The 23644-nt window shown below is 37.3% G+C and overlaps 1 protein-coding gene and 1 non-coding gene across 2 annotated transcripts in view; one reads left to right on the forward strand and one right to left on the reverse strand.

The window, feature by feature from the left end:
* Positions 1-21621, forward strand: part of Pdhx (pyruvate dehydrogenase complex component X) — a 60704-nt gene extending 39083 nt beyond the window's left edge. Inside the window, exons 6-11 of the mRNA XM_051184077.1 lie at positions 4862-5024; positions 6730-6877; positions 10079-10137; positions 12072-12230; positions 18582-18646; positions 21028-21621. Of these exons, the coding sequence (XP_051040034.1) occupies positions 4862-5024; positions 6730-6877; positions 10079-10137; positions 12072-12230; positions 18582-18646; positions 21028-21286 (853 nt within the window). The 3' untranslated portion in view covers positions 21287-21621. The remainder of the gene's footprint in view (positions 1-4861; positions 5025-6729; positions 6878-10078; positions 10138-12071; positions 12231-18581; positions 18647-21027) is intronic.
* LOC127222911 (U7 small nuclear RNA) lies at positions 19146-19204 on the reverse strand. The gene has a single exon (XR_007834591.1). It is a non-coding gene; the product is annotated as a U7 small nuclear RNA (small nuclear RNA).
* Positions 21622-23644: the final 2023 nt, after the last annotated feature.

The following is a 23644-nucleotide window of genomic DNA, read 5'->3' on the forward strand; positions in this document are numbered from 1 at the left end:
ATCTGTATGTGGGTGACTTTCCACTCAAGAAATTGGTGCATCTTTGTTTAAAATTATCTATTAATTAAGAGTCTATTAATACAGATGAGCCTTTCTCTACTGGGACTTAGCCTAATAAAGTTACGACAAAGGCTAATCAAATGGGCCTGCGACCACATGTAGAGCCACCGTTGGCAGTTGCTGAATATTTGGGACTGAGTTCAGGTTTTTAGAATTGTGTTTACTCTAAGATTAGCGAATATTGATTAGAAATGATGGTGTTGGCTAGAATTTTTATAAATTTAGGTAGAACAAACAGAAATCAAGTGGTGCTTCTGGCCTTTTTTGTTTTCACTATTTTATATCATAAATTTGTTAGTCACCGACCAGTCTGTACCTTAGTAGAACTCTACAAAAATGGACTCAGATGCTGGGAGGTGGTGGCGCCTGCCTTTAATCCCAGCACTCGGGAGGCAGAGGCAAGCGGATCTCTGTGAGTTCCAGACCAACCTGGTCTACCAATTGAGTTCCAGGACAGGCTCCAAAGCTTCACAGAGAAATCCTGTCTCAAAAACCCAAATTGAAAAAAAAAAAAAAAGAAAAGAAAAGAAAGAAGGAAAAAAAAAAAAAAAAAGAATTAAGACAACAATCATAAGACAGATTTTCCTTGCCTGTTATCTAAGGGATAAGATAAAGGGTCCATTTAATTCATTAGCCACTGAAGGTTTTAAGAAATGCAAAATAATTATAGATATTCCTGAGAAGGATCAACATGTCAAGTTTGTGCAGTATAAATTGCAGCAGATAAAGCCTCTGATGTAAGGGAATCAATTGAGGTAAGTCTCATCAAGTAATACAGGCAGGAGATAATGAATACTGCCCTTTACGTGGTTGGAAGGCATGCAAGAGACAGCTAGTTTGTGTCTGGGATCCTGGTCTAGGTAATGGAAAACTTGGCTCCATAAGTAGACTGAATAAGGGGTTTGAGGAAGCGTTCACCTTAGCAGAGTAACTGATGTCCAAGCTTATTGTCAGCACTGAGAAGCCTTCCAGGGATCAGATGATGAAGATAAAGGAGATAGTTTGAGTAGGTCATGAAGCAGTGGTTGTCTTAGAGATCATCAGCAGCTGCATCATTTAGAAGACTAAATTTCTGTGGTAGAGTATTGGGAAATGGTCCACAAATCAAGGAACACAGGGTCAGAGGAAAGATTCCTGAATTTAGTGACTACAGACCCTCTGGGAAAGCAGCTTCATGGTAAGGCAGCAGTAAAACAAAGATAGGGAACTTTCTGCTCTTTTCAAGAATTGATTTAAAATTGTGTTAGTACAGTTATCTTCTTGATGCTCTAAGGAAACAGTGTTCATTAAGAGCTATGCTTAGAATGCTTTTGCTTTCTTTCTCCCACTGTTTCCCAGTTCTTTCCCCAACCTTTTTGCCTTCTCTACCAGAAGGAAGTCAATTTGAGTCTTCTGAATATGAACATTTACAGATTTCATGAGAAAAAAACGATCCCTAGTGCATGTACTATATAGGGTTTTTGATTTTGCATGCTGTTTGACATTAAGGTGAAGTTTAGAGAGGCATTGTCCCAGTGACTTCAGCAGAAATGCCCTTTTCTGAAACAGTTGTAAAGCTTAAGGCTTTACAGTATGCCTTAGCACATGCCCTGGAAATGATGAGTGCCATCTCCCATCTGCTCCTCCTCAGTTGAGGATGCAGGGCAAGTGCTATGGTAGTGGTCCTGGCCACTGAGCAGCACTGCTGAGCCATTGTGTCTGTGGAGAAAAGCACAGGCTCAGAGCTGGCTTTTAATCTCATCTTAAAACGAAGGCAGTGTTCCAGATACATGTTGTGCAGAAGCATAGAGTCATCAGCTAACCTTTCTGTGTGACTGTTTCATGACAAGTGGCAGGCTACACTCAGGAGCTTATGAGCAGTTAGAATTTTACCTTGGGTACATCTAACTATTAAATCAGAACTAGACTTAATGTTTTTGTTCATGTTAACCACAGCATCAAAACTTGGCATGTTGGCAGTTGTCTAATTTTAAGCAATAGTCATTAAATTAGTTGATGACTCACCAGAGTTAACTACCGCTGAGGGGTGGGAAAGGATCTACTTGAGATAGTTTTCCAAGCAATTCACTTGTTTTCTTCTATTTTAGAGTCTTTAATGCCCAGTCAATGCTTCCAATTCAATCTGATTGTTTTAATGGGCAGAAATTATTAAAAATCATTGCTGCATTATCACAGCTAAATTGTTGGCTGTTACTAAACAACAGTTAACAGTTACACTTCATGAGCTATATATAATAGTAAGATCAATAATAAAAGCTTATTGCAACCAATCACTGGTCAGAATTATTTTCTGCTTACTTTTTATGATTAATGGCTCCTCCTGACTTGTATTCCTCACCAAACACTGTTTTGCCCAGTCATCTTAATTACTTTGGGTGTAAAACCAAATCACACCTTCCTTGATAAAGCAGTCACGCCAACAAGGAGATTGGGCTGTGTCTAGTTAACACCACCACCCTTGTTTTTAGATTGGAGAATCAGATACTTAGATGTTTATTATGTCCTTGTGTTTGTTTTCATCTGATGACTGAGAAAACGAAAAATCTGTGTGAGAAAATGTGTCTGGTATTTGGGGATAATGCACTTTTCTAGATAAGTATTTAATTGTTTGACATAAAATGGGAAGGGACTATAACGTTGGACTGTAACTTATAAGGTTTTAGTTTGTACCGGTGCTTACATTTTCATCTAACTGGCATTTGGGCTCATGACAGCAGTCTCCAGGAATTGTGTCAGCTGTCATTGACTTTGACACAATTTGGATTTAGGTTATAAATACTATGGGTTAAATTTGATTTCCAAGTAGAAGTAGGCTGGTTAAAAAACAAAACCCTAAAGGTCCACAGATAACTCCATTGGACACCTGTCCCCTTCACTTCCTCTGCCACTCTGTCACCATCTCCAGGTTGTAAGAAGCAGTGCTGCCAACAGCTATTCTGTGACTTTGTGTAGAGTGAGTAAAGAGCCCTTGTCAGAAGGTCCTACTGGTAATTTTAGATTAGGCACATTCCAATTCCTTGTTCAGCCCTAGCATTCTGCTCATTGTGGGTTAATTCTTAGCTAGTCTCTTCTTGGGAGACAGCTCTGCTTTCACTTTATTTAATTTGCTTAGCATGTCCACTGTTTTTGGAAAGGTAGAAACCATACACAGGCTTTGTTGCTGGCTCTGAACCTGGGCATACACAAGTGGTCTCAGCCCTGGCTGTACTTAGCTGCCTTCCTCCCCACCTTGCTCACCACATTTCCATTCTGGCCTTCCTTCTCAGAAACCTCTTCTTCTTGGAAGCCACATGTTTCCTGCTTAGGTACAGCCTTCTCCCAGCCCTTTAACCTGCCTAACTACACCATTCTTCATAAACGTCCAATCTGCCCAGGCTGTCTGTCTTAAAATAACCAGTCTTCTCACTCATTGCTCTGTCTCATTACTCTGCTGTATTCCTTTTTAAGGATGCCTTTCCGTTGCTCTAGTTTGTTCATGTGACTGATGGATGACTCCTCTGTAGAATAAAACTTGGTGGGAAGAGTCTTGTTTAATGACATTTTCTCCCAGCACCTGGAATGAGTGGGTGCTGAGACAGACTGAGTTAGATTCTGAGTTAACTGTTTTGAGGCTACGTGTGTCTAAGTTAGGAGTAATACCTCTCCCACCTAACTGATGTGAGTTATATAACATGTAACACTGGTTGGCTCACCTTCCTATTCTTCCCCCACTCTTTCAGATTTAGGAATCGAGAATGATGAAGCATTTTAATTGCTTTGTCAGTTTGATCTCTCATCTAAAATATTCCTAGAACACCTGCACAAAAACGCCTGTACAGGGACTGGTGCCACCCATGGTGGGTTGGGTTCTCTTATATCAATTAATAATCAAAATAGTCCCCCACAGACATGCCCACAGGCCAGTCTAACCTGGACAATCCTTTAATTAAGACTCTCTTCTCAGATGACTCTAGGCTGTGTCAAGTTGACAGCTGTCTATAACCTAGCAAACTAAACTCAGGACTAAACATATATTATAGTCTTAATTATATCTCTTTGTAAACAAATTCACCTTTGTTTTACAAAGTAGTATGAAACACAGGTCTGTAAGTAGATCATTACTTTTCATTCTAAGTGATAATAATCTAGCAAGTATTTTTATGAAAGCCATAGGTATTATGTACATGGCACTTTCTGAATGCCATGTAAAAACTCTAACATGAACTCATCTAACTAGTGACACTTGTCTCCCAATAAAAGACAAGTTTACTTTTTTAATAAAAATTACTGTCTTTACCCAATACTGAGGGGTACACTCTAGGATCATATTGGTAGACCTATCACAGAATTCTACTCATCATGTTGAATAAGGTACTTACTAAGCTAAGCAAGAAGCTTTATTTGGGAAAAAATTATCTCAGATATGCCCAATGAGTTCTAATTATTATAAATTTAAATTATTAATTGGCTTTTGAAAATGTTTGACTATCCACTGGATATCTAAAAAGAATCAGAAGACCATAATAGACCAGTAGTTCTCAACCTTCCTAATACTTCGACCCTTTAATATAGTCCTCATGTTGTGGTGACCCCAACCATAAAATTATTTCATTGCTACTTCATAACTGTAATTTTGCTACTGCTATGAATCGTAATGTAATATCTGATATGCAACCCCAAAGAGATTGAGACCCATAGACTGAGAACCGCTGGTCAAGAGGAAAGATTTGCTTAGATTTTGTAGTATTTGTTTTTAGTGTTTATCTTCCTCTCACACCTCAGCACTGTTTTCTAAGACTGTCTATATTCCTCTCATTTCCAGAGATGCACTCAAGTTAGTTGAACTGAAACAGATGGGCAAGATTACAGAATCCAGACCAGCCCCCACTCTCTCTGCATCTGTGCCTCCTCAGGCCACAGCTGGACCATCTTACCCAAGGCCAATGATCCCACCAATGTCCATCCCTGGGCAACCTAACGCAGCGGTAAGGTCTTCTCAGTAAGGTTTTATGATTTAGATACACATGAGAAAGAAAATAAAAACAGGTACTATGTGCTTTATAAGTACTTTTTAGTTTGTATAAGTACTTTTTAATCAATCCATTTTAACAGTAGCTTCAAGTTGTAAATGTAGAGAGTACCCCAAATGGATTTGTTTGTGTGGTACTGACTTGCAAGTAGAACTGTGATTCAGTTTCATTTTACCACAAATTCTAATCCCTCACGACAGTACATGTATGCTGTAGCCATGACTCTTAGCTCCTTTTTATGGGCATATTTGTTTTCTGTTGAGGGAATGAAGAGCTACTTAGAATTTACCGTATGACACAGTCCACTTTCTTCCTCGGAGACAAGCAGTGTGGCAGTTATTGTGTTTTTCTTCTTCAGTTTATCCTGTTTTTCTTTTCTGTGTCCCTTTAAAATCAGGGAAGTAAACGCATACTGCTCCCACTAATGGAGAAGATTTTTCATTATCATGCTTGGAAAGAACTGAGGACTAAGTTTCACAGACAACTTTTTTAATGCACATTAACATTGTACTGTCTGCATAAAAATTTGATGGTGTCAGATCTTCCTTAGGGTGAGTGTAGGAGGTTACACAAAGTAGGAAGATAAATCTTTCAAATAATCACAGGATATGGAGATATGGAGAGCATGTATTCTTTTTTTTTTTTTTTTTTTTTGTATTTTTTTGTATTTTTTAAAATTTATTTTATATAACAAAGTCCAATTAAATGAAAACATACATTTATACACAATATTTGGGAATTTGGGCGTTGTTCTTTCAAAATTACTTCCTGCTGGTAAGGGAGAGCATGTATTCTTAACAGAAAGTATCCTTAAAATATCCTTTGTAAAGGAAAAATAAATTATTGGTGTTTATTATTATTATTATTATCATCCTTTGGTGGCTATAATTCCATCCTAGAATAGAATGAAGGGTGAGGAAGGGATTAAATGTAATTGGATGCCCATGCCGTTACAAGAAAATTTATATTAAAATTTCAGAAAGATTTTTATTATCTCATTTATACTTTATATTTTGAATTCCTAGGAAATAAGATACTCCTGATTATTTTTACATGACAGAAATGCATGTTCTGTGACTGATTATCCATTATGTAATGTGTTACCTTTTTCTACAGAATACCATTTTTATAAGACTTGCTGATAGTCAGCATTTGTAACAAAAACTGCCTTCAGACTGACTGGATGGATAGGTAGAGATTTCTTTCTGTATTCTCATACTCAACATACCCGTGCATATGTGCACATATTTGCATTGTACATATGTATATGTTGTTCCCATACTCAACTTGCCTATATATACTTGTGTGTACACACATGGTACATATTACATAAGTACGTGGTGATGGTGGGTTTGTTTATTTCTAGCTGTCTTAAACATGGTAATAGAAGATGTCTTATTCATAACTGAAATTTAAACTTTTCTATTTTTTTCTGTCTATAGTTGTGTAAACACAAGCCAGATACTTTGATTTATTACAGTCTCCCTTTCTATAAAGATTTCAAATAGTACTTTTCTTAAATTAATCTTTTATGTCATAAATTATTAGGTCTCTAAGAGTGGATTTCAAATAGGTAGTTTTATTTATTTTTTTTTTCTTCTTCCATTCTACTTATGTTTTAATGGACAAATTGCTTTTTTTTTTTTTTTTTTCTTTGTAGGGTACATTCACTGAAATTCCTGCCAGCAACATTCGGAGAGTTATTGCCAAGAGGTTAACTGAATCAAAAAGCACTGTGCCTCATGCCTATGCTACTGCTGACTGTGATCTTGGAGCAGTTTTAAAAGTTAGACGAGATCTGGTCAAAGGTCAGTAAAGTTGAATTTACTTAATGCAGAATGCATGCTAATCTGACGATCAAGTCTTTTATAAAATGCACCTTGTATCTCTTTTAATCATTTCATAACCTGACTGCACTCTACTCTGGCTTGTGTTAGCACAGGGATAGGTTGGGGAGGCAATGTTTTTTTTCTTAATTGAAACAGATTGGATGCATAATATTGAATTAATCACAGATTATTACTTTGTACAATAAGGATTTCTATTCTTCCATGCTTTCTTTCCAAAATCTCCTTTGTGATGTTTCCAGTTCACACTCACCCTACCAGTACTATTATAGTGTCACTTACAGGCTGGCGGTTATTTTCATAAATAAAAATAAGCTTAATATATTTGTTTCCCTTAACTTGGTGGTTTTTGGTTGGTTGGTTGGTTGATTGGTTGGTTGGTTTGTGTTTTTTTTGTTTTGGTAAGGATAGATGGTTGACTTGCTCAGGCTAAATGCTTATCTTAATTTTGAATTTCTTTTAATAGTGTTAGGTAGACAAACAACAATCTTAACAAAACCCTTAACTGATTTAAGAGTGCCTTGGGTGGTTAGTACATTTCATTTTACACATCATGTGGGTACTACCTTTCTTTATGCAATTTTTAATTGTATTTTTGAAAATACTTTCTGATATTAAATTGAATTGTCTCTCCAAACACATTTCAAAATAAAGTTTCAGAGAGGTGTGGATTGTTAGCATGAAGATTTTATTTCAACCTTCCTAATCTATTTGCTTTTTATTTACTTATTGCACTGGCCAAGGTTTTTGGTACCATGACAAATGTCAGTAGTATAGAAACATATTCTTCACATGTTCTTGTGTTTTAGGTGGGGAGAAACATTCATTCTTTAACATTTACAGTAAGTTATTTTTATAGATCTTTTTCAGGTTGAGGAAGTTCCCAGTCTGTATTCTGAGAATTTTAAGCATGAATGGATGCTGAATTTTTGTCATAAAGTTTTTGGTCATCTTTTAAGAGAACCTTTCCTTTTTGGTTAAGATGCCAAATTACATTGGTTGAAATTCAATTGATAAATCAACCCAATATTCCTCACACAAAGCTTCTTCATGTACTCTTTGAGTTTATTAACATTTTGTCAAGAATCTTTCCATTGGCTGGGTGTCAGTGGCATTCAGGAGGCTGGGATAAGAATACTGTAAGTTCCAAGCTGGTCTGTGTATATATAATTATATTTATTATATAACTATACATGTGCTGGTAATAAATACTGCCCTTCTGCTTTCTTTCCTTGGGTTTCCAGGGATTGTTTTCAGATCTTGTAAAAAAGTTGGAAAATGTTTCTTCCTCCTTTACTTTATGAAAGTGTTTTGTAGAATAGGTTTCTCTTTTTTTAATGTTGATAGAATTTAAGAGGGACTTTAACTGATACTTGGGGTTTGTTTGTTATTTTCAGTTAAGTTCTGTTTGTAGCCCACAGAGATTCATGATTACCCTTTATCCCTAGCTCTTCACATAAGTTTATAGGTGAACTTTACCAAATGCAGTTTTTTAACTATGTGTTTAGTAACTATCATCAGTGCTTGAAATTTCCCATAGTAAAGAATTGAAAATAAAAATAGTTGATGAAGTCATCTTTGCACACGTTGGATCTGAGAAACCTGTAGCCTTAGAGATAGAAGCATCTTATGTCAAGCTGGATATACAGTCTGAACATGAAAGTTAGAAATGGAATTGGGGGAAGTTATCATCATGTTAACGCACCAGAAGTAGGAGGAGAGGACTGCCAGTAAGTGCAAGTGTTCTAGGTGAAGAAAGTGGTCATGTGCAGGGTGGTCTGAGGGCTGCAGTTCAGTGAGGACAGAATTCTAGGTGTGTGCTGTGGACATAGGTGGTGTCACTGGCTGGGGCTTATGGCCATAGGACTGTGGGTTGTCACTGGTTGCCTATAGAAGCAGCCGAGAGGGCTAGGTGAAGCCAACAGAATGAGTTCCCAATGTGACTACCGTATATTTGGATTTCTGCAGACCAAATGTCTAGCCTGTGGTTATCCTTATAGTATCTCCAAATACTAGAAATGCACTTAGATTTCTACTCCTAGGAGAGACTTTAAACAAACCAGACAGAACGTTTATATATTTCTGGCTATGTGACTAGAAGACTGATGACCCTTACTGCATGGTTTTGTAGTGTACGGGCCAGTGCAGTTTGCCTAAGCTCTGTTTAAAATCTCCTTATACATTAGTAGTGAGCTATTTGTTGTTCACAGAGAATTCCATGATGCTGCAGTAGCAGGATACATGTTTCTTTTCATATATTATTCACTGGCTCATGACCTTAAGTCTTTCTACAAATTTTTGGAAGAAAGTGGTGTGCTTTACCCTCTCAGGTGCCATCATACCCAGTGTCAGTAGCAGAGGGAAAAGTCAGATGTTTAGTTATGATCAGTGACATGGAAAGGGAGGGACCCAGCTTTGCCCTTAAAGTATTATGTATACTGCAAGGAAATTTAGCTACATGGATTTACCATGAATTTACAGAGGCCCTCAGCATTTGCACTGGACCCGTGTCAGCATCACTTCATCTTTGGAATTGAGTTAAAAAGCAGGTTCCATTTAAGCCCCTGTTTAATGCTTAAACGTGCTTGTCTTAAATTATTTTTGTTGTATACTCAGTTAGTAAAAAAGGAAATTTAAGTGCCTTTTATAAATATAATAATTATTTGATGTATTTACATACACTGCTCTTCTAGTATAATCAATATATTATAAAATGTGCGTAGACTAAAGACATTTGGAAATGAAAAAAAAATTGTGCACAAATGCAGAGATTATTTGCTCTTGAGTGGAGTGCTAGTTGAGCCTTTTATTTGACTGTAGTTATAATGTGTTCTTCAAGTTTTTGTGCATGACTTCTGAATAACTTCACAAAATGGTAATCAAGGCTTAGAAGTGAGCTCTGATGGGAAGAATTGCACTGAAAATGGAATGCAAGGTTCTGAGCATAGGAAGAGCAGGTTACTGCTGCTGTCCCTCAGCCCCTAGAATAGTGAGTTTTGCATCCATGACTTCTACTCTGTTAGGACTTCGTGTAATGCACATTTTGCTGAAGTGATGAGACCCGTTTCATGAAGCAAATATTGATCTGGTGTTTTTTCATCACTCTGCACAAGACTTGTCCATAATCTGCAAGTTGAAATCATATGCCTATTTTTCTTTCAGATGACATTAAAGTCTCGGTGAATGACTTTATCATCAAAGCAGCAGCTGTTACTCTTAAAGTAAGTGGCCAAAGCAAGATAACTATGGCTTCTAAATGTCTCTTGGCTTAAGATGTGTATAATTGTATTGCTAAAAAATATCCTGTTACTTAATTTTGCTTGCTTTACAGGAAACTGAAAATCAAAAGGACTCCCAAAGTAATTATAGCACAATAAAGATCATTTATTCAGTAAACGCTAATTCGTCCCCTGTTGTACTAAATGAAGAGTAAGTCTTAGCAGTGATGATGAGTGACCGCATAAACAAAAGCCTTCATGGTTTCTGCAGTTGTGACTTTATGGAGTTCTGTTTTGGTTTGGGTACTGGATCACCCAGGACCTTGAACATGCAAAATGCGGGTGCTCTGTCCTGTGTTGTCATGTCACTCTCCAGCCATGTCGGGACTTTATGAAATGAATTCTGGCTCTTTGCTTTAACTTTCCCTGCACTCATTTCAGGTAATTAAAGGGGCTTTTCTTTTTATAGTTTTATAGAATTCACTGAATCTAGTTGATTTTGATGAGATCTTGGTGCTGTCTCATTTACCTTCATAGTTACTGTTTGCCTGAATTTTACCCTTCTCTTTATTTTTGAAGTATTTTCCCAGAAAGTTGCCCTCCTCGTGCAATTTCCCACACGTGTTAGCCTTAAGTGTCTGCTGTGATTCCTCAGTTTTGATATTGTCTGAGATGTTCTAAATGCCCTTCTTGTGTTGTTGCAGACATGTGTTTCCATTTACTTTGTGTTATGTGTTTCTTCCTTTGACTAGATCTGTGTTGGAAAACTTGAGTGTGGAATTCATTTTAGTAATTTGTTAAGAGGGTTAAGGTTATGATTATTGTTTTGAACCGAATTTTGATCATATCCTGTGGGTCTTCGTTACGTAGTTATCAATTAAATATCATTCCAAGAGTCTTCCATGTTGGGGGTTTTACTTGTGTGCCTGTGTGTGTCTTTGTGTGTGCGTGTGTTTCTGTATATGGGCTTGTACACATGTGTATGCCCATGGAGTCCTGAAGAAGGGCTTCAGATCCCTTCAAGCTGGAGTTACAAGTGACATGAGCCACCTGATGTGGACACTGGGAATCAAGCCCTGAGCTATCTCTCTGGCCCCTTGTTTTCTGTATTTTGTGTGATCTGAAGAATTTGGGATCTTTTGAGGGATTAGGACTTTGTGTTGTACTATTTTAACATTGTGACATTGCTGTGAATGGATAGTACAGAGAAGTTCTAAGGATGACTGACTAATTACAGTGTAAAGGAGTAAAATGTAAGTGAGAAATGCATCCTAGCAGAGGCACATGTGCAGTGAAACAGCATAGGCAAGCTGCTCTTTCCTTTAAATGGCACCCTGGACACCAGCCTTACTCTGAAGAAAGCAGAGAATCTATGAGAAGAGAAGCTAGCTTTTGATTTCTGTACTCTGCCCTGCTTTTGTCCTGTGATACTTGACAACATTAATACACACCTTCCAGGCATTTAGTCATTTTGTATATTGTTTTCATCCTTCAGAGTAGTTCTCTTAATGTTAAATCTATACCCGTGCATCTGTAATGTCTATCTCCTGTTTGTGATGCTTGGGAAGTTTCTTTTAGAGGACTCATTTACTAAAGACATGTTAATATATATTACAGAGTTGTGCTAAAAAGATGAGTTTTCATGACAAATGAAAATAATTGAATGTCACTACTATATTCTGCTACATTGTCCCCCTCAAGTTCATATTGGTCATGTAGTTCAAAACATGTATGTATATCATCAGAATTGTCTCAGTCATACTGCTGAAAAGTATTTGTTCTTCCCAAACATGAACAGTGATCAATGGTAATCCAAGCCATTTTTTCCCAAAGCAAAGTCTTATGTAGTTCCTCCTGTCCAGCTCTATTCACATGCACAATATAAGTCATATTTCTCTGACTACTTTAATCTTCATGGCATGTTTCTTTCCTTGCAGCAAATGCCTGGGGTTAATGTCAGCTGGGATGGAGAAGGCCCAAAGCAGCTGCCCTCTGTGGACATTTCAGTGGCTGTGGCAACTGACAAAGGTTTAATTACACCAATCATAAAAGATGCAGCTGCTAAGGGTGTACAGGAGATTGCTGACTCTGTGAAGGTATGTGTCCAGATGTGTACTTGCTAGACTTTCATCTTGGCATTTGCTGAGAGGCTTTTTTGTTTTTAATGTGTGTATGTTAGGGAGGGTATGTCCATGTGTGAGTACAGATGCCCTTAGGCCAGAAGAAGGTATCCAGATGCCCTGGAACTGGAGCTGTAGATAGTTATGAATGTCGGTGCTTGGAAATGAATCCAAGACCTCTACAAGAGCAGTACACATTCTTAGTCATAGAGCCATCTTTCAACCCCCCCTTCCGAGATTCCTGACATGGTTAGGTTGCACTGTGGTTTTTGTGAGGAGGAGGAGTGATCTCAAGTGTTTCTTTTAAATATTTAGGCTTTCAGTTTTTATCAAGGTATTGCCTATTTTAAAGAAATTTAATGTTCAAAATTCTAAAAATAATATATAGCTAAATTAGAGGTCAACTTCATTCATGTTCTGGGAAAAACCTTAATTTTTAAAAATGAAAAATTCAGTATTAAAGATTATCTTGGGGTTTCTGTTGCGTCAATGAAACACCAAAAAAGCAAGTTGGGGAGGAAAGAGTTTATTTAGCTTACACTTGCACTGCACTGCTCATCATTGAAGGAAATTGGGACAGGAACTCAAACAGGGAAGGATTCTGCAAATAAAAGCTGATGTAGAATCCGTGGAGGAGTGCTGCTTACTGGCTTGCTTTTCACTGGCTTTTTCATCCTACTTTTCCATAGAACCCAAGACCACCAGCCCAGGAATGGCACCACCCACAATGGGCCCTCTCCCATTAATTACTAAGAAAATACCTTACAGCAAGGTTTTATAGAGACATTTTTCTCAATTAAGATTCCTTCTTTTCAGATAACTATAGTTTGTGTGACAAGTTGACATAGACTAGCCAGCACAACAATGTTATTTCAGGTAAATTTTAAAGTTATAAATTAAGACCACTGAAGCCAAGGCAAAGATACTTTAGCTTTCTTGAATCTCTTCAAAAGCAATTTTTGAAGTTCCAATATGAAGAAATTTTTGTCACTAAAGCATATCACATTACAAAGTAGTGATACATAGGGGTAAACTTTGACAGCCACTGTAATACCTTTTTTTTTTTTTTTTTTTTTTTTTTTTTTTTAGTTATAAAGCTGTTGGCCTGTTACTAGAGTTTTTTGTTAGCTAGCTCTGTCTTAAATATTAACCCATTTATATCTATCTAAGTGTTTCTATGTGGTCTTATCTTACCGGAGAGAGGGTCTGAACCTCTTCTCTCACGTCCTACATCTTGACTCCTCAATACTACATCTCCCAGAATCCTCCTTGTTCCACTTAACTTGCTTTCCTATAGGCCAACAGGGCTTTATTCATTAACCAATAAGAGAAACATATTTACAGAATGACATCTCCTATCATCTCCTCTTTTCTGTCTAAAATAAAAAAGATGGGCTTTAACTTTAACATAGTCTAATTACATATGACAAAACAGTTATCAAATAAGAACTATAGTTAACAATATTTAGTCCATTAACATTTAGCAAGAATTAAAGGAAATATTCCATCATCCTATCTTTGTGAGTCTAAAGTCTTATATGTAACTTACCTTTAATCCTAAGGAAAACTATAACCATAAAAAGCTATCTGTCTTTACATCCATCAAAGACCATATAAGGGTAATATATAAACTCTAGAAATGACAGAGACATCTCGATACCTGGACAGTCATCCAAAGTTCTTCTGTAAATTGCCTTATCCATCCAGCAGACTACTCAGCAGGAAATTTCAAACTGTCCCACCTGTGTTGGCAGTTTGTCAGTCACTTTTCTCTGTGTTCTGTAGAATGTCTGGCTTTTCCATGAAACAGAAACCCTGTAGCAACGTCCGTCGTATTTCAGCAGTCACTTTCCTGTGGGTCCTCATGTCCAGTACACCATAAAGTCAAACAGTCCAGACAAGAGCAGTATCTTGCCCAAATGGCTAGTCTTGCCATATTGGGAGTAAACTCTATTGCGGTAAATAAGGATCAGGATAAACAAATAGGCCGAATAGATGTTTATTCAGGGAGAAATAACTTACAACCTAGACAGATGAACACCAGGAAATTCAACCCGATCCTCTCCGAGTTTCTTCAATGTCCATCTTCCTTTCTTACCCAGGTGGTGTTGCCGGGAGCATTTATGTCTCACTGTCAAGAAAAACCTTAAAGCATTTTAAATGCCATATTCTGTAGGTCTTTGAAAGGTTTAAAGAATGTCTATCCATTTGAAATATATCTCTATATATCTATAAATACCTAACAAACCTGACTATATGTTTTGACTGTTATAGGTAACTATCTACAATCTGTACTTAATTATACATTACATTTTTAAATGATCTATGCAAACACAATACCTAAACAAGAGAAATATACTATCACAAAACTGACCTTAAATTTGTATTGATAAATGAAAATTCATTCCAAAATAAAGTATTCATTTCTATACCATAATCCCCTTTTTACCTTTAAGAAGAGATTGGTTGTGATCACTAACCATTTATAACGAGCCACATTTAAATGAAAACAAACATTTGTAGACTATATTTGGAAATTTGGGTGTTCTTTCTAAACTGCTTCCTGATGGTTGGGGATGCTGTAATACCATGGGAATTCTGAGAAGACATAGAAATTGTAGTAGTCTGCAAGGCTGCCTTGTCCCAGCTGTTTTGGATGTTGGATCACCAGGAACACTGTTTCGGGGGTCTTGCTTGATCAAACCATGTTAGTCTGAAAGGAATCTACAGCTTTTCATTTTCTGAGCCCTGTAATTCCTAAGGGCATTTCTTGGCACAGGTATCACAGGTCTTGAAGTGTTCACATTGAAACTTCGATACTCATTTGATTGATTGTTTTCATTTTTTCTGTAGCAAGGATATATTTTATTCTTATTGGTAGAACAAGTTATACATTATATAAAAGGCAGAGGTAAGACTTCCTTGGGGAGCTCACAGTTTCATTTGCCCAAAGTCAACATTGTAAGTTGGCTGTTTTTAAGCATAAAGCCATTTTAAAAAAATCTTTCTTAGAATTATACATAATTAAAGATGAATTTAGTGGGTCTAACATTTTTAGTTCTTTATTCTTTGAAAAGATTTGCAGCATATATCTTATATGGATTAAAATACAACTATTTTTCTTAATTTGAAGGTTGTACTAGCTAGGCCAGTTTAAAAGTCAAAGTTAATGGACTGGTTTTCTTGAATATAGCATAAGTTGTTTCTTCTTGTCCACAAAGGATGCATTCCAAGGCCTCTTCATAGATGCCCCAGAACAATCTTCATGTATTTTTCCTGTACATACAGGCCTGTGTAAAGCTTAATTGATGAATAGGGCACAGATGGGCTTAACACCAAAGTAGAACAGTTATAATGCTATTATATAATAAAATTGCCAGCATCATTACTCTTGCCCATTGGAAACATTTGTAAGTACAGTATGAATTAGGTGAACATGAGCATGTGGTGAGTATGGATCTGGTGGAGAGAGCTGTTCAGTGTCTTATGGGCAGGTAGTATATACATCATGGAAACACTGGACCAGAGAGGCAGTACGTGCTTTTGATAGCTCCATTCTTTCATCGTGCTACTCAAAACAGCATGTAACTTCAAAGTTACTATTTGTATCTAGAATTTTCCATTTACTGTTTTCAGCCTGTAGGTTAACCACAGGGTGACTGAAATGCCATCCACAAAGTAAAGCTACAGGGCAAGGGGAATACTGGTCATGAACTTTATTCATCCATGGTTTTCAGAACTATTGAGAAATATGTACTTCAGTGTTGTGAAGGTGAAATGAGATCAAGTGTTGAAATAACATTTTTAAAATACTAGGCAGAAGTTATTGATCTGTAGACCTGGGATTCCCCCATCTTTGTGTGCATTAAACTTTAACTATTATAGGCTTCGTTGGTTCTGAGCATTTTGACAATTTTTACTACTATATAATACCACATCATTAAGATAGCTATGCTAGCATTCCCTAGTTCTTGTATTTGAAAGAACCTTGGCTTAAGAGATGAGATGAGGAAGTCATCCCAGCACCTCTCGGGGTTACTGAGCTCTGCCTGAAGGTACAGCTGCTTCAGCCCAGGTCAGCATGCCACTCTGGTTTAGCCAGGCACTAAACTAGAAGCTGTGCCTAATCTCATCATTCAAGGGGACTCAGCTGTAGCTCTCTGGTAATCAATGCACTCACTTGCCTGTGTTCTCCTGTTGAATTATGACTCCTTACCCCCTGGGAAAGGTAAGCAAGTTAAGTTCTGGTTCTGTAAGAATGGCACTTTACAGTTACTATTTATATGTGAAGTTTTTATACCGTGTCTTGTTCAGAAGTATAATGCTTTTATGTTTGAACCAAAGAAATCATTTAGAATGATATTAATTCTATAAGCAAAACCATTTTGTGACTATATAGAGTAATATGGCTATCTCTTAAATGAGTGCTTTGCAATCTTGTTTTAGAATTCTAAAGGTAATAACAGTGACTGTAATAACAGCAGCTGGCATTCTGTTTTTCTCCCCTTTTTTTGAAACGGTGCTCTCTCTGCAGCTCTGGCTATCTTGGAACTTGTTTTGTAGACCAGGCTGGCCTTGGACTCATTGAGATCCACCTGCCTCTGCCTTCCTCCCAAGTGCTGGAAGAAAAATTGTAGTCCACCATGCTAGACCTGTGTGTCAGCTTTTGTTATAAGCCGTGCGCGTGTGCGCGCGCGCGTCTGTGTGTGTGTGTGTGTGTGTGTGTGTGTGTGTATGTTCTCTTTAGTTCTCTTTAAAGACATCCTATCAGAGACAAGATAATATGAGAAACTGATAAGGAATACATTTAAATAATTTGTGTAAGCCCCTGTGCTGTGACATGATGAGTCTCTTGTTCAACCCTATCAGCTGGGCTCTAGAGTAGAGCCTGTGCTAACAACAGCTAAGCTTTACACTTCCCACTAAGTTGTTTGGTGGTAGTGATGATACCATTGTTCCTCTAAATCATAACATTTAAAAAAAATAAACAAAAACATATCCATATTAAAGAAATGAACAGGTGGAAATACCTGAAGAATCAAGTTACACCACATATATGGCAATGACTTGACTGGCAACATAAAAGAAAAGGAATGCAGCCATGCAAGTACAGTGTTCTAGCTGTTAGACCAATCTAGTGGCTCAGGATTGAGATCCTCAGACAGAAAGATAAGAACAGAGAGGCCTGAATTACCAGTCATCCAACAAAGAAACAGTAAAGGCCATGCAGCAATGCGAAATCAGGGCTTCAGTCAGCTAGACTCTGAGGAGACTGGCACTCTTTGCCTGGGAAGGCGGGAACCACTTTCTGAGGGGGGTCTGGATCTTGGGCAGGTTGGCCCAGGACTCAGGCTGGCAATGTACAGCTTCTCCTGGAACCTCACTTGGCTGGCTTTTTCTCAGTGTTTGTATCAGTTCCAATGCTACCATCACAGGCCTTCTGTAGCATCAATGGCTTGTACATTTCCCTGTCCTGTGTTCCATGACCCTGTTGCAAAGCAACATGTTCATTTGTTGACCTTTCTGTGTTCTCTGCTATCTGATGTTAACTATCCTATCCATGGCCATGGGTCCAATTTTATTGGAATGCACTAGTTGTTCAATGAATTTGTTTCTTTAATAAAACTTGCTGATAATTTTTCAAGGGATTGTGGATCCCTGTAAACCTGTCTGTGGACCTCTGGCTAAGTAAACCTATGCTACTTACTTCTTGACCCCAAGTCATCCCTCAGATGTCAGTGTGGAGTTAAAGGCAAGTTTCAGTTAAATTCACATGTGCAGAGTATACTGCACCATTTGTATATATTTTACAGAGAGTTACTATATTGCATATATATTATATGTAGTTAGTATTATTATATGTAGTTATATTTATATATAGTAGCAAACCCTAGGTCCTATGCTTATTTCTTTATCAAAAGGCAGAGGCAGGCTTTTCCTTATAATCAACAAGGCTTGTACAATACTATAATTTTTCCAAAACCTACTGGATTGAGAAGAATGTTTACTTTAATATTTTTGTGGTACAAGAAAAAAAGCTTTATAGGCAGCTTATAAGTGTTATGTGTAGAAAGCAGGGAACCATTGCACAGCACTGGTACATGGCAAACTGAGAGCTCGAAAGCTTTTCAAGGAACTTCGTTGAGCTTTCACTTCTCAGATTGTCTGTTCTCAAGCTTTCTGTAATTGCATTAAACAAGAGCTTAAACATTTAACACTTGCTCTGAACTAGGAGAGTATACCCTGTATAAATATTTCCAGTGACACAGTTAACTAGAACATGATTTTGTTGTTGTGCTCTGTTTTTTTTTTTTTTTCCCCCCTCAGGTTCTGTCAAAGAAAGCAAGAGATGGAAAATTGTTACCTGAGGAATACCAAGGAGGATCTTTTAGGTAAGATTTAAGTTTGGAATTATCAGTAGCATCAAGCAAATAGAACAAGACTTACTCAGTCCATGTCATCCATTTTTTGTATATTTATTTAAGATATTTTAAAAATGCAGGCTCAGTATCATACCCTTTAAATACCAGGACATGTGGAAGTATTGCTCAAAGTAGTTCAGCTTTCCTATCACAGCTATTGGTTGTTAAATAAACACTTTTTATTAGCTTTTAGCAATCATAAAATGACGCCCCAGTTCTTAAATTTTTATATTTTAGTTACTTCCTAAGCAAGGTAGATTTATAAACAATAGTCATTTCCTTTATTGTGATTTATTATTATTAATTTTTATCACCTAAATAATTTCATTGCCAATACCAATTTTAAGTGTCACTAATATAAAATAAAATAAAAAAAAAAAGAAAGAAAAAAGTTTTACAGAACATATCCCAAATGCCACTTTTTATCCTTCCTAACTAATGTCATCTCTCTTTCTTTTGGGGAGGGCTGAGGGGTATGACAAAAGTCAGAAAGCCTGCTAGGCAAATTCTAAAAGTACTGTAATACCTGCCATCCCTCTTTCAAAGGTAACGTCATTGTGAAAATGAGCATAGCTTCACTTTGGTGCTTAATCTTTGTATAATTAAAAGACATATAAATGATACTTTGTATAAATACAGTAATCTTTGTCTAGCCTTTTGGTGTTGTGTTCATGAGAGTTTCACTGTGATTGCTGTTTGAAGCAGTCGTTTGTTCACTGCTGTAGTATATGGTAACCTCTGTGTTAGTGTATCCATGTCAGTCTTATTCCTTATAGGTATTAAAGTTCTTTCCAGATTGGTGCTCTTGCAAATATGACAACATACACATGCTTACCGTTGTCTTATGGTGCATAGTTTTATTGTGTGGTCCTAAAAATAGAATTTCTGGGTTATAAGCTTTGCTAGATTCTGTAAAGCATTCTCCAATCTGGTTATACAGATTTGCACTTCTGTTCTCGTTGCCTGGAGTCCTAATGCTCTATGTTCTTGACAGCATTTTAATGTTAGGCTTTAAATTTTACCATTGCTTGAGAGAGATGGTTAGTGATGATTTTTGTGGTCAGGAGCATGCCAATGAACAGTGATGAACACCTTTTTATCCATCTGTTATTTGCTTACCTGTAGTTCATCAGATAAAATCATTGTTAAGTCTTGCATCTGCTTTTTAAAGCCAGTCTGTAGGACTTAGCACATGAGGATGCACCACCTCCGTGGAATGCATGTATAGGTGGCCTCAGATCCCTCCCATGCCTCTGGCTCTCCTGGTGATGTTTCCACAAACAGAGCCTCTTCATTTTAAAGAATTCCTCCATGCCCATGTTTTTCTTCTGGTGGGAACTCTGACTGATCTTTCCAAGTGAAGCTCTTCTGGGTTGTCATTGAGAGACACTGCCATTCTCTTTTTATGTGAAGCTAGATCACGGTGCATCTGGAATTAGAGTTCCATGCCGTCTAAAGTAGGAGTCAAGGATCTTTCTTTCCCATAAACACATGAAATCAGCCCAGGATTGTATACTGAAAGTTTTCTCCCCATAGCACTAGCACTGGGAAGGTGACTTGATTGTCCTGTTTAGCTTCTATGTTGTGTTTTCTTTGTTTGCCTGGCTGTTGCTCAGCACTAAAACACATCTATCATATGTTTGGTAAGGAAACTGCCCAGTTTAGTTCACACCCGTGATTATCTTTTCTGGCTCCTCATATTCCAACAATTCCCCAAATTTTAGGGTCCCTTTGTCACTTTTCAGACAGACACACAACATATGCCTAGCTGAGATTTTGATTGTGGTTCTGCATTAAATTTGGTGATTCAACCAGTATTGAGTGTGTCTGCATGCTTTGGTTTCTTTCATTTGTTTTATATCTTTCTCTGTAGAAGTCATAGATCTTCATTACACTCAATATCTCTCTTGTGGCATTATGCTAAATGATACTATTTTCAGGTTTCACAGTTAAATGTTAATAACTTACATATAATATATAATTTATATATATAATATAATGATATTGACTTTTTGCCTGGCAATATAAATTCATTTACTAATTGTGTTTCTGTGTTGAGTTTTAGCTCTTCTGCATAGACCATCAGTTCATCTGTATATCCTAACAGCTGAATTCCTTCTGTCGCTAGCCACACCTTATATTTCTTTTCCTTGCAGTATATCACTGATTAGGATCCAGTTAGTACTGACTGAAAATAAATAGTAATATTCATGTGTATGCTGCTAGACATATCCTTTGTCTTTAAGTAGCATTTTTAAGGTTCAGTAGAACACTACAGTTTTTAAATAAAGTACAAATATATATATTTTGGACCTTGCTAACTTCAGCAGTTTTCCCCCCCCCCCCTCTAGTATTTCCAACTTGGGGATGTTTGGCATTGATGAATTCGCTGCAGTGATCAACCCTCCTCAGGCATGTATTTTGGCAGTTGGGAGATTCCGACCAGTGCTAAAGCTCGCTGAGGACGAAGAGGGGAACCCCCAGCTGCGGCAGCACCAGCTTATAACTGTCACAATGTCAAGTGACAGCCGAGTGGTTGATGACGAACTAGCCACCAAGTTTCTTGAAAGTTTCAAAGAAAACCTAGAGAATCCCATGCGACTTGCATAGTCTTCAAAGACCAGATGTTTACTGAGTAGTTGTTAACCAGGTATGCAATTGGGTATAAGTATGAAGTAGGTAAAATGCTTTATTTATATAAGGCGAAAACCTTTCGCCTAAGCTGTCTTCATTTTCCCTGTATGTTTATTTTAAGTAGAAATGTGTGATGATAAACTGTGACTAATAAAGAACATTTGGTTAGTCAGATCCATTTTTACCTCTGGTGCTGTATAGAAGGGTATTAAACTGATATAAACCACATCCAATGTTTGGTTCATTTGAAATCTGGGAATAGTAGTGAATGTATGATATTGTAAAATTAAAACAAAATATATAGAACTCTACTTTAATCGTGTTGAAGTTATAAATGGGCTTCAAAGAGATGTCTGTCCATATTGGGACCTCTCTCTCTCTTTTTTTTTTTTTTATAACCAGTGCTCTTGATATACTTGAAAAATTTAATATGTACAGTTAGTTTATTCTGGATTAGTAAATAAGGATTACATTTTACTAGGGGTTGTGACAACATTATTAAACTTTTGTGTATATAAAGCTAGGTGTCTTAGCTATATATATTTCCAGTCTTATTTTTCACGTCTATGACACTGTGAACTTCTAAAAAATAAAATAAAAATGAAGAAAGAGGGAAAATAACAAGAGTTGTTTGTTCAGAGACCCTACCTCATCAAAGTTGGGGGACTGACTGGGTTTACACCAGTCACCTCAAGCATTTCAGAGACTGAGAAAGGAGGGGAACTTTGAATGCTGGGCTAGTGTGCCTACACAGTGAGACTCATCTCACAGAGGGGACTGAAAGAAGTTTTTGCATGAAAACCTACAGTTGATCTAAACTTTAGCAGTGAGCTCTTCCTGCTGACTTGGAATAAATGGAAATGAAATGTGTTGTGTTCTTTCTTTGTGCACATTGTAAGTTTGTATTGTTTTAAATGCAAAGTGTTTTTTTCTTAAAGCATTGTAATCAACTTTGTAATGTATAATCAAATGTGAGGAAATAAAACAAATCTAGTTCACTTTAATATAACATGCAAAATAGAAAAGTAGCTGATAAGCTCAGCATGGTAGTTCATACCTGTAATCTTGGGAGACCAAGGCAGGAGGATTCCCTTGAGTTCAAGGCTAGCCTAAGCTACAGAGTAATACACTGTCTCAAAAGACTAGAAGACCTAAGAAGCAGAACAGAGGGGAAATAGCCTTCTTTTATTCCATCTGTTGAACCAAATTGTCCCTTATTATCATTAATGTTAGGACACCTTCTCTCAGTTGGCAAGTCTGGCAAGATAACGAAATTTAAATTAGATGGTAATGAATGGTAATTTAATTCACTAGTCACAGAAAGGCTCTCCTTAGTGTCAGCTGACATAAATCCACCAGAAGAAAGACTATACAGTACAAGTTGTATTAAGTATGACATGATGAACTATAGTCCTAACAAAAGAACCTTCAAAACTAATTAGTGCCCCAGTATATCACTTGCTAAGAAAATACTTAATTCAGCTATTCAGTTTTAACAGGCCATTTTAAAATGTACTCTTCAAAACTTTCTTCAAATTAATTTAATATTATTACCAAACACCATTTTCAAAATAACTTTTATAAGTTGCATTACTTTCAAGGTCATATGTGTGGGTAATGTATGTGTGCTTGGTTGTGTGAGTGTGGACATGTGTTTCCTGGTGCATGTGTAGAAGGCAGAGAGCAGCCTTGGGTGTGGATTCTTGCTTTCCATTGTGTTTGATACATGATCTCTGGTTCCCTGCTGTGTACACCAGGCTAGCTGACATGCTAGCTCTTGGCAATTTTCTTGTCTCTGTCTCTCATCCCCATGTGAAAACAGGTAGGGTTATTGTGTCTGGCTTTCACGAGGGTTCTGGGGATCCAAACCTGGGTTTTTCATCATGCATGGCAAATGCTTTAGCCTCTGGGCCCTCTCCTCAGCCCCCTTCTATAATTTTTACACCTGAGGACTAAAGCATGAGACAGCCATAAATAACTCTTTACTTGTACTCTGTCTTCTGTGGGCAGTGTCATCAGCATAGTGCCTTCATTTCCTGTAGACATGAAGGACCTTGATCCTCACCCATACCGTGCACAGAGGGACTGTTTCAACCAAAGCCATTTTGATGCCAGGGCAACAACACAAACCTAGTTGCCTCTCATGGTTTGACTCCTTTAATAATTAGGTAACAATTGGTACAGATGCTTGCCCCTTTTGATCAAAAGTAATTTCCCTAGTATCTCTGAGATGATTGGGCTCATGTAAGAAAATTGTCATTTATGGAAAGAATCCCCCATCACAGCATGAAATCAAAGAGTGATCTTGGTTTGAAGGAATTTGTGTACGTGGTC

This window comes from Phodopus roborovskii, unplaced genomic scaffold (assembly GCF_943737965.1).
Source record: "Phodopus roborovskii unplaced genomic scaffold, PHOROB, whole genome shotgun sequence".
Classification (NCBI taxonomy): domain Eukaryota; kingdom Metazoa; phylum Chordata; class Mammalia; order Rodentia; family Cricetidae; genus Phodopus; species Phodopus roborovskii.